At 49.7% G+C, this 18,454-nt stretch overlaps 2 protein-coding genes across 3 annotated transcripts in view; both read left to right on the top strand.

Annotated features, from left to right (window-relative positions):
* The window catches only part of Ssu72 (SSU72 homolog, RNA polymerase II CTD phosphatase), a 42,580-nt gene extending 30,734 nt beyond the window's left edge, over window positions 1-11,846 (top strand). Inside the window, exons 3-5 of the mRNA XM_004657752.3 lie at window positions 8,751-8,890; window positions 9,508-9,626; window positions 11,381-11,846. Coding sequence (XP_004657809.1) covers window positions 8,751-8,890; window positions 9,508-9,626; window positions 11,381-11,482 — 361 coding nt within the window. The 3' untranslated portion in view covers window positions 11,483-11,846. The remainder of the gene's footprint in view (window positions 1-8,750; window positions 8,891-9,507; window positions 9,627-11,380) is intronic.
* Window positions 11,847-13,031: 1,185 nt separating this feature from the next.
* Window positions 13,032-18,454, top strand: part of Tmem240 (transmembrane protein 240) — an 11,250-nt gene continuing 5,827 nt past the window's right edge. For both annotated transcript variants that reach the window (XM_004657753.2, XR_006637288.1), the window contains exons 1-3: window positions 13,032-13,135; window positions 13,406-13,512; window positions 18,177-18,385. In XM_004657753.2, the coding sequence (XP_004657810.1) occupies window positions 13,079-13,135; window positions 13,406-13,512; window positions 18,177-18,385 (373 nt within the window). In that variant the 5' untranslated portion in view covers window positions 13,032-13,078. The remainder of the gene's footprint in view (window positions 13,136-13,405; window positions 13,513-18,176; window positions 18,386-18,454) is intronic.

The raw sequence follows: 18,454 nt of genomic DNA, 5'->3' as shown, positions 1-18,454 counted from the left end.
CCTAAAGGCCAATAGGCAGACTTGGTAGTGTGTCTAATCCCTGCATATCTACAGCAAGATGGAAGGCAGAGACAGGAATCAGAAGCTTGAGAGTCAACTAGCTTGATGAATGTTGTGGGCTAACACTAAAGAGACCCTACCGAAGGAATATGAGGATCCAACGTCCAGAATTGTCCAATAATGTGCACATGCAAGCAAAAGATTTTTTTTTTTCTTTTTCAAGATACGGTTTCACTCTAGCCCAGGCTGACCTGGTATTCACTATGTAGTCCCAGGCTGGCCTTGACCTCATGATGATCCTCCTACTTCTGCCGCCTCAACACTGGGATTAAAGGCGTGCGCCACCATGCCTGGCTGATTAGAAATGACCATGCTGGTCATGAGATACACTTCTAAATTTTGTGTGTTCTACCTTGTTCCTAACAATGGTGCTGTGTTTTTTCAGGAGCTTCCCTTGCATTCATCAATCCCTTTCAATACTGTTTTCTGGGAAACATTGTGCAGTGCTCAGCTGTGTAGGACACTGGTACTATTATCAGCCCTACAATGTTTGCTTCAGTCCTTGTTGGGGACCTGGACAGTAGTTAACATGAAACTATCATGCAAGGTCTCCATGCCATCTGTGACTTGACATGCTCCCCTGACATCAGGTGGCATCAGGAGCCCTACTAAGGCTGTTGCATTGACACCAGGCCCAAGAAGGTTGTTAGTGACAGTGGGCTCCTTGAAAAAACAACCCACGCCCTGCATTTGTAACTAATCCATAAGAAATTGGGTATGTTAGTGTTTGGGAGATGATGGTCAGTTGTAGAAGATGCACTTGCCAGCCAAGGTCATGTGCTCTCTTCAATAATCTCTGAGAAGCAACTGGGATGAGACCAACCCTGGTGGCTTCATTAAAGCCTATGCGATTTGCTCAAGCCAGGATGTCGGTAATTGACCTTGGTGGTATGTTTAAGGGAAACCTGGTGCTCTATCCAGCACCGTCCCTAACATCAACCCCATGACTAGGAAGAACCCGTAGTTCCCACTGCTAGGACAGAACCAGGGGCACCAAGGTTAAAAAGACCATGGGGTTCTATTTCCATTTATGCCTTGTCTCAGAAGAGTAGATCTGTGCTATTCAGAGTCACTTTTCTGACTTGGGTTTGTCTCACATAAGTGTGGTTGGTGACCTTTGTTATCGTGAACTATGCTGGCTTCTCCTCTAAGCTTCTTTCTGACCAGCAGGATGGGTGAAACTTGTGCTGAGGGTTTTGTGAAGATGCATTTAAAGCAGAAATCAGGGTCTGCCTCAATCCAGGCAGTTCAACCTCGAGGAGGCCTTGTATTAAGGTCAGATGAGCAGCCCTGTGGCTGTAGGCTATTTGTCCATAGTCTTTGACCTCCTAGTAGATGAGAAGATATGGGTAGTAGGAATAGGGGGAGGATTCCACTGATGAGCCATGCAGTCTGAGTGATGGCTGGCTGTTGTGGGATTCCTGCCTTGGGTTCTACTTCCCTTTCTCCAGAGACAATGCTTGCTCAGCCCATGATGGCTGTTCTTCCTGGAATCATCTCTGCAGTGTTACTTCAGCAGAGAGCACTGCAGAGACTCCAGAAGGTGGCTCAGCAAAAGTGAGAACTCAAGCCTCGTGTTAGCAATGATGCTGAGGAGAACCTGCTTGTGGATGTCTCCTGCTATGACCTGCATTGGGTTCAGGTTGGCTATACTGTTGCTGAGCACATGAAGGGCCTATAGTTGATATCCAAAAGTTGTTGAAATCAGCTTCTCTTTGGGAAACTGCTTAAGAACCATAAAACTGGCTAGAGAGATGGCTCGGTGATTAAGGCAATTGCCTGCAAAGCCTAATGACCCAAATTCAATTCCCCAGAACCCAGGTAAAGCCAAATGCACAAAGTGGTACGTGTATCTGGAGTTCATTTGTAGTGGTTAGGGTCCCTGATTGACGTACCCTTTCTGTCTGTCTCTGCTTGCAAATAAATATAAAGCTGGACTGAGTGCATTAAAAAGAAAACTGGCCGGGCATAGTGGTGCACACCTTTAATCCAACACTTGGGAGGCAGAGGTAGGAGAATCACTGTGAGTTCGAGGCCATCCTGAGACTACATGGTGAATTCCAGGTCAGCCTGGGCTAGAGTGAGACCCTACCTTGAAAAGCCAAAATAAATAAATAAATAAAAATTAAAAAAGAAAAAACCGTAAAACTATAGTTAGAGCTGGGCATGATGGTACACACCTTTAATCTCAGCACCCAGGAAGCAGAGGTAGGATCTGTGAGTTGGAGGCCAGCCTTGGGGACTACAGAATGAGTTCCTGGTAATCCTGGGCTGGACAGTGACCTTGCCTTGAAAAATAAAACCCTATGGTTAAATTAAAAAACAAACAAACAAAAAAAACAACCCTGTGGTTAGAAACCTGATATTACCAGTAAAGTGGCCTTAAGTTTTAGTAATGGAGCAACTCTGTTCACATGGATAGACATTGCAAGATTCTGGAAGCAGGCTTTTTGACATGGATAGAAGTCCCTGTGGCTTTTGGCACTAACTAAAGAGAATCTAATCCCATGACTGTCATTTTTAATTCTTTTCCTTTTTTTTTTTTTTTTTTTTTTTGAGGTAGGGTCTCACTCTAGCTCAGGCTGACCTGGAATTCACTGTGTAGTCTCAGGGTTGCCTCAAACTCACAATGATCCTCCTACCTCTGCCTCCCGAGTGATAGGATTAAAGGTGTGCACCACCATGCCTGACCAGTTTTCTTTTTAAATGCACTCAGTCCAGCTTTATATTTATTTGCAAGCAGAGAGAGATCCTATCTTGGCTTTCTAATTTTTTCTTTTTATATGTATGACACATAGCTGGCTGCTACCTAGCAGACAGGTATAGTAAAGAAACAAAATTGCGACCTGGGCATAATGGCGTACTTTAACCCAGCATGTGGGAGACAAAGGTAGGAGGATTGGCATGAGTGAGACTACCAAGTGAATTCCAGTTCAGCCTGAGCTAGAGTAAGAACCTGCCTCGAAAAAAAATTGCTTGAGTAAGGGCAATGACAGTGCAGCACTTAACAGCTATATATATCATTTCTAATTTTTAAAAATAATTTTATTTGAAAGAAAGCAGATAGAGAATGGGTACATCAGGGCCTCCAGCCACTGCAGATGAACTCTTAAGTGCATGCACCACTATGTGCACGTGGCTGTACATGGAATCAAACCTGGGTCCTGAGGCTTTGGAGGCATGTACCTTAACTATTAAGCCATCTCTCCAGCTCATTGTTTCTAATTTTTGTTTTTTGAGATTCTCACTCTAGCCTAGGCTGGCTTGGAGCCCACTGTGTAACCCAGGCTAGCTCACAGCAGTCTGCCTCAGTCTCCCCAGTGCTGGGATTATAAGCATGTTCCACTAGTCCCAGCTTCCACTTCTGTTTTTTTTTTTTGTTTTGTTTTTAAGGAAATCCCCTAAGAAATTCTATCTACGATGTTGCTGTTTCCCTGAATCCTCTGTACCATACCACTTTTCTTTTCAAATTTTTTTTATTAATAACTCCATGATTATAAAAAAATATCCTATGGTAATTCCCTCCCTCCCCCCACTTTCCCCTTTGAAACTCCATTCTCCATCATATTCCCTCCCCATCTCAATCAGTCTCGCTTTTATTTATGTCATGATCTTTTCCTCCTATTATGATGGTCTTGTGTAGGTAGTGTCAGGCACTTCTCACCACATTTTTTGTTTGTTTTTTCAAGGTAGTGTCTCTAGCCCAGGCTGACCAAGAATTCACTATGGAGTCTCAGGGTGGCCTCAAACTCACGGTAATCCTCCTACATCTGCCTCCCAAGTGCTGGGATTAAAGGTGTGCTCCACCACACTTGGCTCTATACCACTTTTTCAGAGAATGTGAGTGATGGGGTGAGGCAAGGAGTTTGTAGATCATAATGAACTGTGCTTTATATATATATATATGCTTTTTGTTCATTTTTATTTATTTATTTATTTGAGAGCAAAAGACACAGGGAGAAAGACAGATAGAGGGAGAGAGAGAGAATGGGCGCGCCAGGGCTTCCAGCCTCTGCAAACGAACTCCAGACGCGTGCGCCCCCTTGTGCATCTGGCGAACGTGGGACCTGGGAAACCGAGCCTCGAACCGGGGTCCTTAGGCTTCATAGGCAAGCGCTAAACCGCTAAGCCATCTCTCCAGCCCTGAACTGTGCTTTTGTTCCCTGAGAGTGTTCAGGACTTTTTTTTTTCTCTTTTTTTTTTTCCAGCTCACTCAGTAGCCTCAAATACACAGTGAGCCTCTTAGCTCTGCCTCCAAAGTGCTAGGATTAAAGGCTTGTGCCACCACACCCAGCTAGTGTTCAGGTCTTCATGGAGCCCTCAGTGTGAACCCTGTATGCGCCATGCCTCACTTTCCATAGTTGGCCTTTCTGAGAGCCAGCAGGAGGCAGGTGTAAAGTACCCAGGCCAGGTGGGTGCAACTTGTGTTTAGGACAAAGCTAGGCATTGGTTCACTGCAAATAGATCCATTTGGAATGGTTGAAGTATACTCTTCAACCTTCAGGAATCTTACTCCTGGTTGGCCACTAGAGCCAAACAGCATAACCAGTGCCATTCCTACTTCCTTGGTCCCCAGAAAACTTTGTTGGGCAGCTCAGTGCTTATCTGAATGAGCATCAGTCTCTTGAGGCTGTAATGTAGCAGCAGGCCCTTCCTGGGAAAGTGGGCCCTGCCCACTATATTTACCCACCCACCCACCCCAGACTGGTGGCACAAGTTTATTAGAAATGTTATACTCAGGGCTGGAGAGATGGTTTAGTGGTTAAGGTACTTACCTGCAAAGCCTAAAACCCCAGGTTCAATTCTCCAGTACTCATGTAAGCCAGATGCACAAGGTGGTGTGTGCATATGGAGTTCATTTGCAGTGGCTAAAGGCCTTGGCGTGCCCACTCTCTGTCTACCTCTCTCTTTAACTTTCTTTCAAATAAATAAATTTTTTTTTTTTTTAAGTGTTATCTTCAGGTAAGATGCTGACATGCTTGATGTATACCAGCTGGGCCAACACTGGATGTGAGGGAGCAATGTCTGTCCAGGCTAGGGGTGGTTATGTGAAGTGCTTTTCTAGGCAGGTTGTCCTATGACTGGTTTTAGGAGGATTTGGGGGCTCTAAACTCTGTGGGGAATGTAAGGTGGAGCCTGCCACTGTATTTGGCTCCCCATGTGACCCAGGCCTATTGGAACTGTTTGTCCACTAGTCTCACTTTCTCTAGCTTTATCTTGGTGGGGTCAATGTCAGATTTGAGTGATGAGGGAACTATGCTGTAGGGACATAGCCATCCAGGGGAGCTAGTTCAGTCAGGAGACATCTTTGTCTCAGATCGTACTTTAGGTGGGCTACACTTCGGACCATGTTTCCCTATTTGTAGCTGGTGGGCTATGCCCTCCCTACTCTTCCATGCAAACCCATGGTGTGTATGTGTCTCCATATAGCTCTATCAGTGTGCACCTGTCTTCAGCATTAACTTTGAGTAAGCCTGTGCATTGGCTCTACTCCAGTTCTCACCTGTACCTTGCTCTTTGCCTCACCTACACTTCCATTGTCCCTATGGACATTAAGTAGAAATATAGGTGTAATCTTGGGTCAAACATGGGTGGGTGTTAAGTCATTCCTTAGGATTCCTACTTAGGTTTTTCATGTGATAAGTAGAGGCCAACTCCACCCATCAGGGCCTCTGACTTCATCTTCTATTTTAAATTTTTGGTGTTGGGGTGTATTTTGAGGTACGGTCTCAGTCTAGCCCAAGATGACCTGGAATGCACTGTAGTCTCAAGTTGTACTTGAACTCACAGCAATCCTCCTATCTCAGCCTCCTGAGGCTGGGATTAAAGGCGTGTACCACCACACCTGGCTATTTTTAAGTATTTTTATTTATTTGAGCAAGACAGAAAATGATTAGGACCACACCAAGGCCTCCCACTGCAAATTGACTCAAGGTACATGTGCCACTTTATGCATCTGGCTTTATATAGGTACTGGAGAATTGAACACAGACTGTTAGGCTTTACAAGCAAGTGCCTTTAACTGCTAAGCCATTTCTCCATCTTTTGACTTCCATCTTATTTTTCAAGGACAGTTTGTAAATGCCACTAGATCTTTTTCCCAGCCAAATTAATGAGGCTTCCTCTTTGAGACTTAATACATTTTCTCCTTAATTCCATGGATCTTTCATTTGTTGCCTAATTTATGTAAATACTAGAATGAATAAAAAGAAGGAGCTTGAAGAGTTCTAGTTTCATGCCTGAGAGGATCTGGCCTTGAGTTGGGGTATGACGTCAGAGCAAAGCTAGGCCTTTGGGGGTGGCACTCTCCATCTTGCTTAAAAGTGTGTAGAAGAATTAGCATGACCAAAACTCAGAGGAGGCACCATGCTTTAGGGGTTGTGGACACATGACAGCTCAGCCCAGGAGCAGCTAATGATAGGGGGATCAGAAATGCCTGGCACCTCATGACCAAGTGTCTTCTGGTAAACTGCTTGGGTTGGGCACTTGAATGTGTTCCACAAGCTATTTGTAGAGTAGGAACTATGTTTTTATTTATTTATTTGACAAAGAATGGGTGCCACTACAAATGAACTATAGACACATGCACCACCTTGTGCATCTGGCTAACATGGGTCCTGGGGAATCAAACTGAGGTCCTTTGGCTTTGCAGGCAAATGCCTTAACCTCTAAGCCATCCCTCCAGCCCTAAACTAGGAGCTATATTTAAAGAGAGCAAGTTGGTGTGGTAGCTCAGGTCTGTAATCCCAGCATTCAGGAGACAGGATCACTGTGCGTGCTGCTTGGGCTATAGAGTGAGTTCAGGTCAGCATGGGCTATACAGAGAAAACCTCAAAACAAGAATACTGGGACCAGGCGTGGTGGTGCACGCCTTTAATCCCAGCACTTGTGAGGCAGAGGTAGGAGGATCGCCATAAACTCAAGGCCACCTTGTGACTACATAGTGAATTCCAGGTCAGCCCTGGGATAGAGTAAGACCCTACCTCAAAAAAAATAAAAATAAAAATATAAAAAATAAATGTGTACCTGAGAGCATAGTTTGTAATGCACATGGCCTTGGACTGGGTTGTATTCCCAACATTAAAAAAAAGAACCTCCTGAGATGACATAGTGAATTCCAGGTCAGTCTGGGCTAGAGTGAGACCCCCATCTCAAAAAAAAAAAAAAAAAAACAACCAAAAAAACCTCAGCTTGGCGTGGTGACACACCATGAATTCAAGGCTACCCTGAGACCATACCTTGGAAAAAAAAAAAGAAAGGAAAAAAAACTAACAACCCTCTCCCCTTCCACAGAATTTCTGACTGGGCTGTTTCTCCTAAAACAGAATTAGCGAGGTGTTTGTCTCCAGCTGTCAGAAGAGCCCTTAACCATGGGTGGTCTAGAGTCTGTGTGAAGATGAGTCCTTCCCTGTGGACCCCATGGGGATGGGATGATGCTCTCTCAAAGACCCCAGATGCAATGACTCCTGTGGTTTTTGTTGGTTTTTCTGGGTAAAGCCTAATCCCTAGCCTATGCTGACCTGGAACTCAATCTGTATCCCTGGTCTGGCCTTGAACTCATGGCAACCCACCTACCTCAGCCTACCAAGTACTGGGATTAAAGATGTGAGCCACTGCACCTGGCTCTCCTGTACCTTTTATTCCACCCAGATTGTCCATTTGGGCTCAGGTGGGCATGATGTCTGTCCACTGTTTGCTTTCAGTTGAGCCAAGGTTGCCCTTCTGGCCCATCATAGGAGTCTCCCAGGCCTTCCTGCTGTTGCTCGAGACTTTCCTGACAGGGTCCAGTTTGAGAGGGAGCAAGTGTGTCACACTGTACATGGAAGAGGTACAGAGAGTAGGATGAAGTAGCAGAAATACTTAATGATAAAGGGAAAATCAGGGATTGGAGAGATGGCTCAGTGTTTAAGGTCTTGCATACAAAGTCTCAAGACCCAGGTTCAACTCCCCAAGACCCACATAAAGCTGGATGCACAAAGTGGCACATGCATCTAGAGTTTGTTTTCAATGGCTAAAGACTGGTGCACCCATATTTATTCAATTCATTCTGTCTTCCAGATAAATAAAAATGTTTTTTTTTAATTTTATTTATTTTTTATTTGTCAGAATAAGAATGGGCACACCAGGACCTCTAGCCACCACAAATGAACTCCACACACATGTGTCACCTTGGGCATCTGGCTTACGTGGGTTCTGGGAGTTGAACCTGGGTCCTTAGGCTTAGCAGGCAAGTGCTTCAACCACTAAGCTATCTCTCCAGCCCATAAATAAAAATATTTTAAAACAGGGGAAAGCCAAAGCCATCTGTGGTGCACACCTTTAATCCCAGCACTCAGGAGGCAGAGGTGGTAAGATTGCCATGAGTTTGAAGCCACCAAGACTACATAGTGAACAGGACAGCCCGGGCTAGAGAGAGACCCTACCTCGAAAAAAATCAGAAATTGTTGGTCAGCATGGTAAGAAGAAAGGCTATGTTCTAAGGATAGAGGCTCTGGAGCTAAGTCTCTGCTTTCTATGAGGATGTCAGTCCGAATGTCCAGGTTTGAGTCTCAAGGACTCAGGGTTCCCCCACGAAGCCCCAAGTCTCCTAGTGCCTCCTGCTGTGGGACAGTGGGGTCATTTCACAACTATTCCACTAGCTTTGTAAAAGAATAAAAAAATTATTCAAAGTTCCTTGACTCGGCATTTAGCTATACACAGAATGGTATTTTACATATGTTGGACAGAAATAAGAGAATCAAACCCCGGCCAGAAAGGTTCCAAAACTGCAAAGACCTATTTGATCTGATCCTCACTTGTGAAGAGAGAGTCTACGACCAGGTGGTAGAAGGTGAGCACACAGCCAGCATCTGCTAGCAGGTACACACAAGCTATGCCTCTTCAACTAGAAGAGCTGGGTGTGTGGGCGGGGTGGGGGTGGGATGGCTCCCAACAAGCAAGAGATTGTCTTCTAGGCTAGGCTTTGGTCCCTTGGGTGACAATGGGGAGAAAAAGGCCACTTCTCATCCTACCCTGACCTGTATAGTCATCTGTGGTGTTAAGACCTGGGAGAAGTTAGCAGAGGATCCTGGGAGTAGCACAGGCAAATGTTTTAGGCCTTTTCTGCCAGTGAAGAGCCAGCTGTGCCCTTCAGAGTCTGCTTAGCATGTGAGCTAGGCCTAGCATTTTGCCAATAATGCACTGTTGATTCCAAGAGATGCTTCAACTTGAAGCTGGATAGATGGTGGAGTGGCCTCAATGGAGTATGTGTTGAATGAATGTTTCCTTCACTGAGCCAACTTAGTAATGCTGCTCCTCAGAAGTTTACTGGGCCTGACTGGATGCTCATTCTTTTAGGTTGTGTCTCCCAAGCCTCAGTCTAGGGACAGGGAGCCTAGGAACTGAGGTTTGTCTATATCTGCCACCTGCTGCTAGAACCTCTAACATTTATCTCTTTGTCACAATCAGATCTTAACTCAAGAGAACAGGAGACCTGCCAGCCTGTTCATGTGGTCAATGTGGATATCCAGGACAACCATGAAGAGGCCACTCTAGGGGCATTCCTCATCTGTGAGCTCTGCCAGTGTGTGAGTCTCAGCATCTGGGCCCAGGCAGTCTTGGGTAGGGGATGTTAGGGTGGAGTTGGGTGCCAGCAACTCACATTCAATCCTGGTCAAATATGAAAAGGTAAGTAGGGGTTGAAGAGATGGCCAAGCAGTTAAGGTGCTTGCCTGCGAAGCCTAAGGACCCAGGTCCTTTTCAGGTCAATTCCCCAGTACCCACATAAGCCAGATGTACAAAGTGGCACATGTGTCTGGAGTTTGCAGTGGCTGGAGCCTTGGCACACCCATTCTCTCTCTGTCTCTGTCTCTCTGTGTGTGTGTTTCTCTCTGTCTGTCTCTCTCAAATATTTAAAAGGGGGCTGGACAGATAGTTTAGTGGTTAAGGCACTTGCCTGTGAAGCCTAAGGACCCAGACTCAATTCCCCAGGTCCCACGTAAGCCAGATGCACAAGATGGTGCATACTTTTAAGAGTTCGCTTGCAGAGGCTGCAGTACCTTCCATTTATTTGTTAGCACTGTTTGAGGGTCACTCCAGGTGTCCACCCAAATCTTAGTCACAGCCTCTTCTGTAGGAGTTGGCACCTCTTCCCTGCGGTGTACATAGCAGAGCCAGATGGCACCCCTGCCTGGTGGGTATAAGGTAAGCTTGGGGGTACTTTAGAGGTAGCCATCTATAAAACAAGGCTATGTGTGCTGTGCACCCTCTGAAGAAAACAGTCAGATACCAACCCTCCCCTGAGGGCCCCTGGGCATTCTTCTGGCATCCCAGAGGCTTGTGTATCCATCATGTGGCTGTGCCATACTGCTCATATGATATGAAGGGACCTTCTCAGGCAGGAGAGCCATGTGCTTTGCCCTTTTCCTTTTGGGAATGGTTCAGGTCAGCTGGCTGTGAGTGACAGAACTGATGCCCTCTTGGCTTTCCAAGAGCAGGCAATAGCCTGGATTGGTTAAGTTGGTATGTGTGATGTAGGTTCCTGCCAAACCTTCCATTCCCAGTGTATTTGATGTTCCAGTATGGCTGCTGGAGCTCCAGCAGTTAAATCCAATGTGTAGGAGAAAGGGCTAAGGAAGAAAACATACAGCAGCTGTGCACGCACCTTCTACTTGGGTCCTATTGTCTACAGCTGAGTTACAGCTGAGTCACAGGGACCACTCCTTGCAGAGATGGCACATGTCAGCCAAGGCAGCAATGGAGGGGTCTGTATAGCTTGGGAGACATGCAGCCATGCCAGGGCAGATACGGTCAGCCATGTTGTCTAGTTTTAGGGCAAGAGTTCTCCAGGGAACCTGTGGCGATGCCTAGGGCATACAGTGGATGGAGGCCAGGAATGCTGTTATGTGCAGTGCATAGGATGCCCTACCACACAGCATGCTTGGCCTCCTTTCTGGACAATTGAAGGCAAGTGCCTGTACCTTTCTGTGCCCGAATACTTCACTTACATGCAAGCTGAGGCACCACTAGTTGGTGGAGGTTCTGTGTACCTCTGCTGTCTGAGAGCAGGGCCTGAGTTTAGCCTTGGGGTACAGGACCCAGCTATGCCCTCTGAATACAGCTCTGTTGCTCCCAGTATAGGGTGCTGCAGTGGTCAGGGTGGAGTTCTGGTGCTTACTCTGATCCCATGGTAGATGCCACTGAGAAGGGCCACTGTGGTAGCCCTGAGGACACCCTTGTTCTGAGGCCTGGCCATCCCGCAGGAGAAAAGATGCAGTTCTGAGAAGGTAAGGAGGCATGTCTTGGTACCCGGCTGACACCCAGGCCTCTGCTTTCTCCCCAGATCCAGCACACTGAAGACATGGAGAATGAGATTGATGAGCTGCTGCAGGAGTTTGAAGAGAAGAGTGGCCGGGCCTTTCTCCACACTGTCTGCTTCTACTGAGCTGCCAGGAGTTGCCTCATATGAAGCTGCCCTGTTCAGCCACCTTCGGAGCCACTTTGTTAATGTGTTTTCCTTCCTGATACTTGTTTTACTGTTAGGTATTCTGCCCATGGCAGTGATGTTATCCCAATGTACTGTACATATGGTATGAGGAGTATACAGAATTGCCAGATTAAAAACTGTTGTTTTCAATTCCCCTTTTCTTTAACCAAAAGAGAAAATATGGTTTACAGCACGGCCCCCAGCAAGTGCCTGGTCAGCTTGCCTAGCCTTTTTCTCCCTACCTGCTGGATTATACAAAAACGTAAATAAAGCATGGGCAGTGTCTTACTGGGAAAGACCCTGGGATTGCCCAATTAACCAATGCTGGTGGTCTTCACTTTGTCCTGAATTCCTGGACAGGGTTCTTCCTGCAAGGGAAGAGGCAACAAAGAGGGCCTGTGAGTCCAGCCCTGTGGCATATCTGAGACTATCCTGAAAGGCAGGGACTGGGGGAGACAAGGCCATTGCCCTGCAGCCCAAGACTTTTGTGGCCTACAGCAAAGGACCCTCTTCAGTTGTGGTTGCTGGGCTCAGGCAGGATGGTACCCTCCCTGTGGTGCCTGTTGTTGGGTCTGGGGTCACTAGTTGTTGATATCAAGATTGTGTCACACAGCAGGTGGGCTTCCTGTGTTGTCCCCTCTGAACTTGTTGAGGATTTGGGACATAACACCTGGTCTCCAGTGTCAGAGGCACTTAGACACCGCCTCAGACTTAAGGCTGACATCAGCACCCCTCCCCTCCGGAAAATCTAGCAGCCTCTCTGCCACAGCCATGAGTGTCTCTGGCATCCTTGGTCCGCACCTCCCTGCCTCTGCCCTGCTACCTACCTGGCCATGCAGTCATGACTTTGGAGTGACCTCCCTGGCTCCTCTGACCTTGTAGGTCCCTCCTCTGAAGGCATTTATTTGCTGGGGGAGGCTGGATGCTGACTCACCTGCCCGGCAGGCCCTCACCTGGAATCCCGGAACTTAGGGGTCAGGAGGAGTGGCCTTGCCCAAGAAGTGGGGCAGAAAGGACCCCCTGGTCCGGATTGGGACGGAGTGCAGGGGCTCCGAGCTGGAGACCAGGAAGGAAACTGATGAGATGGGGTGGGATGTAGAGCCTAGGTCAGAGGGGAGGGGTCAGATCCGGCATTATGGGGGTGGGACTGGAGAGCCTAGACCCAGGACGCTGGCGCTGGGCGGCGAAGTCCCTCCCGGGAGGCGGAGGCAGGAGGAGGGAGGAGATAGTGAGGAAGAAAAGGAGGGAGGGAGAAGACTGGGAGAGGAGGGAGGAGGGAGGAGGGAAGGGGCCGCGGCGCCGACAGCTCGGAGCCGAGCTCTGGGAGGACCCGAGGGCGGAGCGGAGCGCGGCCGGCGGCAGGCGGCTGGCGAGCGACCCTACAGCGGCCCCCACGTCCCAGCTGCTCCCGTGCGCTACTGTTCCGGAGGCCCGCGGAGGCGCGGTGTGCGGGATCTGACCTCTGCGGAGGCGGCGGGGGCTCAGCATCGGGCCGGGGCCGGGAGGGGCACCGGGGCCGGGGGGCGGCGCTCCGGCCCGGCCCGGCCCCGCCCGATGTCCATGAGCGCGAACACCATGATCTTCATGATTCTGGGGGCGTCGATCGTGATGGTGAGCGGAGGGGCTTCCCGCGCGCGCCCCCTATTCCCGCCGCCCGCGCGCGCGCCTCCCCCATCTCGCTGCCTTGTTTACTGCCCGCGCGGCCTGCGCTGCCCTCCGCCGCTGCCCTGCGCTGCCCTCCATCGCTGTCCTGCGCGGCCCCTGCCCCAGCTGCCCCGCGCTTACCCACCCACCCACCCATCCCGCCTACCCCGCGCTCCCCTCGGATCCCCACTTTGGCCCGGCCCACTCCTCGCTCTGACCGGTCATGGGCTCTTCCAGGCCATCGCGTGCTTGATGGACATGAACGCGCTGCTGGACCGATTCCACAACTACATCCTCCCGCACCTGCGGGGCGAGGACCGCGTCTGCCACTGCAACTGTGGCCGGTGAGTGCGCCCCGGCTCTGGGCACGACACGCGTGATCACACATGTGCAGCGGGCCCCATTCGGCCCGAGAGCCCAGCCCAGCACAGGCTGGGCCGCAGAGCAGCGGCTGGATGGTGGGGGGCCGCCTCAGCCTACCAGGATCTGGGGGAGGGGCTGTCCAACAGGAATCCGAGGTAGGCCAGCTGTGTCTCCCAACAAGGGAGATGTGCCTGAGTCTGTAGGATTCCCCTCCCCCAGTTCCTTTGGAAAAAGGGCTGCCAAGTGGTGGCAGAATGGGCCTTGGAGCTTTCTGGTCTAAGGCCTGGAGAGCAGCAGCCCTGAGTAGTGCCAACAGAGAAAGCTAGATCCAGCCACTCGGGGAAGGGTCGAACTGGGCCAGTAGAGGCTTATCTACAGTTGGTTCTCCTCCTGGGCCTGCTGTGTGTCCATGGGTTTTTATGGGAGCCCAGAGCAGGCAGGTGCAGGTCAGTGTGGGGAGGGCCTACCTTGAGGGGTACCTGCCACAGCCCCTTATGCAGAGAAGAAACTAAAGTAGGACCTGGGCTGGGGCTTGCTCAAGGTCACAAGGAGCCCCATCACACCCTCCAGCGACTTTCCTTTCTGTGCATGTGTAGTGATGGAGTCTTCTGGCCATGCATGTTTGTACGTCCATGTACTAAATAAACATCTTCTCATGAGCCGCGCATGTGTGTACCGTCTGTGCATATACATGTGCGTACACAGCGCACGCGCACATCCGCATGCACTCATCCGAGATGCCCTCACACGATGACCATTGTCCCTAGTGGACAGCGTTGGAGGATAGACTTGCCCAAGGTCACAATGGGGGTGAGAACTCCAGAACTATTCCACACTCCATCCTTCAGAGGGGTATGTGTACACATAGGGGTACAGTGTGTGTGTGTCACAACAGTTGCATGTCTCCTAAGTGTCTCCATGACTATGGATACAGGCAAATGGACCTTAACAGCAGCTACAACGAGGATGTACATTCCCCTCATGTTCTGGGCATGGCGAGAGTTTTCTATGTGGCCATATGTTTCCAGAAATGTCTGTGCTGTGGCACAGTCTGTCTGGCACATCAGAGGGCTCAAGAAGGCACAAGGTCAGCTCTTCTATTGACAGGCCATGTTTGTAGGTGGGATCTGAAGCATTGCCAGGCAGACAATGTCCACAGCCTAGTCCCAGACACCAGTCCTGTGAACATTAGATACAGACACTACTTCTGTGGACTGTTGTAATGTGATTGGTATAGAGCTTCCCAGGACAACACACTGAAGGCTTGCTGGGCACAGAGGGCATGTTCTCAGAGTATGTTTATACAGGGTATGTATGTACATCCCATGTAGCATACAGAGTAGGTGTGGACTCCGGGAACAGACACCTGTAGAGTGGAACCTGAAGCAAGGCCTGTGTACGCCAAAATGTAGAGTCACATCCTGCTGTGAGCAATGTTTCTGCGTGTGTTTCTCTATATGTATGTGCTTTGTACACAGCTCTACATACAGGCTATGTAAATTCACTGTACAAAGCACTTTTGTATATTGATGACATATATGTGTATGCAAAGTACATATATATAAAACAATATACAGTTCAGTGTGCTCAGGGACAATCTTAGAACATCTCAGCGTGGGTGCAGTGACTACAGATTAAAGTTTGCACATGGGATATCTGTGCATACACCATGTACACCTGTGGCCATACTAGACTTTCCTCATGTGTACACACTGTATGGAGAATACATGTACACATGTGTCTGCCTTGTATGTGCTTATTTGCAGTTTTATACAAAGGATATGTATGAAAACTAATGTTGTGGACAAAGTACACGTGTCAGCAGGCAGCACTGGTGTGTGTACACACAGACTCATGCACATGACAGCGTCCCACAGAGAAGGTGGCTGCGTGCAAAGCTGTGTGAATGTGCATCCACATGTGCAGCAGCACCATGCTCATAGAGTGTGTGCAGTGCATGGGTGTGGGGCTTGTGGGGCCCATGTCCACAGTATACACACTGTGTCCTGTGCATGCGGCCGGTGTGTATACATGACATGCATTGGACCTAAGTGGACACATGGCAGCATGTGTGGTACAGGCAGGATACATGTATGTACACATCACAGACATACGTGTGCACATGGCACATCCTTCTGCTTTCATCCAGAAGACCTGACTCCCACCTTGAGGGGCTCGATGTAGAGTCAAGGAGAAGCTCATGTCAGGGGAGGAGTTGCAGATGCCCAACCAAAAAATGGAAGTGCAGATTATGACCTCTAATTCCTTGGATTCCTGAGCCCCCTCAGTAGATATAACCCAACTTTGCTGAATTTGTAGGGTGCACAGTGCCCTCTGGCTTCTTTGATGCTTAGTGTTCAAGTTTCCTACCTGGGCCAGCTTCGTTAGTGGCAGTCAAGAGAATGACCCTTGGGAGCCCATGTTAACCCAATCCCGTCAGGGCCTGTGACGACCGCTGATGGTCTGGAAGCGCTACCTCTCCTGGGGATTGTGGGAGTGCAATCACATATTCGGTGCCAGGATCAATCGGTAGTGGTCTGTCACAGTGATGGACAGTGGCTGTTGACAACTGGATGGCTGCTAGGTAGGTGTCAGACACAGTCATCTCAATCAACTGAAGGCTGAAAGCCTAAGTCCTGCCTGTCAGCACTGGCCACACTGTGGACCAGAGCTGGTCCCTACAAATTCCCAGGAAGATCAGAAGGTGGTTGAAAAGTAGCAGTTGCTGCCCCTCCTTGTCCTTGCTGGCCTGGGCTTGGGTTTAAGGACACCAACCCCACTGAGGACCAACAGATATGTATTAACAGGGAACAAGGGAGGATTTTTGATTTTTTTTCTTTTTTGGAGGTGTGGTCTTACCTTAGCACAGGTTGACCTGGAACTCTCTATAGTCCCAGGCTTGCCTTGACCTCAGGGTGATCCTACATGTGCCTTCCAAATGCTAGGATCAAAGGCGTATGCCACCATGCCCGCCAGGATGTGTTTTGTTTTGTTTGTCAAGGTAGGGTCTCACTCTAGCCCAGGCTGACCTGGAATTCACTATGTAGTGTCAGGGTGGCCTTGAATTCAGTGATCCTCCTACCTCTGCCTCCCCAGTGATGGGATTAAAGGCGTGTGCCACCACACCTGGCTTCAGGATGTTAGTTTCTTTTTTTATTTTTGTTTATTTGAGAGCAACAGAGAGAGAAAGCGGCAGAGAGAGAGAGAGAGAGAATGGGCGCGCCAGGGCCTCCAGCCACTGCAAATGAACTCCAGACGCGTGCCCCCCCTTGTGCATCTGACTAACTTGGGTCCTGGAGAACTGAGTCTCGAACCAGGGTGCTTAGGCTTCACAGGCAAGCACTTAACAGCTAAGCCATCTATTCAGCCTGGGATGCTAGTTTTTATGTGGTGAAAGGTCCCTTAGAGTAGGGGTGGGGGGCCAGGCCTGAATAGGAGGCTGATGGCCTGTTGTAGGCAGGTGCAAGTACCAGCATCTCACTGAGGGAAGGAGGAGGTGGCACAGATTTGGGGAAAGAGGAGCTATTTTCAGCATGCATTTGAGGTGTCTGTAGATCCCACGTGGAGACTCACAAGCAAGCATCTCCTAGCAGACATGGAGATCAGTGAAGTGAAGGCCCTCCAACTAGTGGCTCTGGAAGGAGGCAGGGGCCAAGAGAGGCCAACTGCATTGGCAGGAAGAGAGGCCACAGAGTGGCCCATTGGTGCCCTGGGTAACCCGGGGTCAGTGGCTCTAGGTATTGAGCCACTGCTACCTCTTGGAGCTGGGCCATCAGCAGGGTCACCCCGCCTGGAATTACAGGACTGAAGGGCTTCTTGGAAGGTGTCCAGCCATCTCAAAGTGGGGGTGAGTGGCCCGATGGAGCCATTTGGGGAGCCCCAATGCAGTGAGGCGAGCTAAGACATGAAAGCTTTGGTAGCCTAAGCCTGGATTGTGTCCTGAAATAGCAGGGTGGGAAGCTACAGGATGAGGGGCACAGTGTGGCAAAGATGTGGAGATCGTGGCTATGGGGGGTAAGTAGACCCTGGGGAGGGTCCTAAAACCCATCCAACTTGGCCCTGGATAAGTGGAAGCTTCCCTCTTAGGAGCAAATGAGCAGTGTGCATAGGGATAGAGGGATATGCTCATGGGTAAGGGGAGCTAGATCCTCAAGCCCTCCAGTAGAATGGGCAGGGGAGGGACCCACTGGTCGCCAAGCACACGGGAAAGGCATAGGTCTCTCAGGAGGAATGTGTGAGGGCCAAGGGACAAATCCAGTGGCCCCAGCCACTGAGCTCTTTTGGGATCTTGGTAGTAACCCCAGGGCTAGTAGGTGGACTGTAGACCCTGCCATGGGACTTTGAGCAGAGTGAAAGTATTGGGCAGGGCACCCATCCCAGCCCTACCTGGAACTCACTCCTGGTCTGCAGGTCTATGGTCTCCACTTGCCCTAACAGCTCTCCTGCCAGGACCACAGGGACCTGAAGGTGTGGGGGCATTTTCCCTTCCCAGCCAGTGCACAGGGACTTCTTCACAGAACTTCCCAGGGTGCCCTGTAATTGTCACATTGCCCACCTTGGGACCCACCAGTCTGCCTATCACAGACCTGGGGAAGGCCAGGCCAGGGTTGGCAAGAGAGGTGCCAGCCCGCCATGCCGCCCCCAGGCACCACATCCACTACGTGATCCCATACGACGGGGACCAGTCGGTGGTGGACGCCTCTGAGAACTACTTTGTGACGGACAATGTGACCAAGCAGGAGATCGACCTTATGCTGGGGCTACTGCTGGGCTTCTGCATCAGCTGGTTCCTGGTGTGGATGGATGGCGTCCTACACTGCGCTGTGCGCGCCTGGAGGGCAGGTCGGCGCTATGGTGAGTGCCTCGCGCCACTGCGGGCACCACACTGGCCCAGCCTGGCCGCCTGACCGCCCTGTCCCCCTG

Source organism: Jaculus jaculus, chromosome 5 (assembly GCF_020740685.1).
Source record: "Jaculus jaculus isolate mJacJac1 chromosome 5, mJacJac1.mat.Y.cur, whole genome shotgun sequence".
Lineage (NCBI taxonomy): Eukaryota > Metazoa > Chordata > Mammalia > Rodentia > Dipodidae > Jaculus > Jaculus jaculus.
The sequence above is the reverse complement of the archived record's forward strand: the minus strand, read 5'-3'. Positions and strand labels throughout refer to the sequence as shown.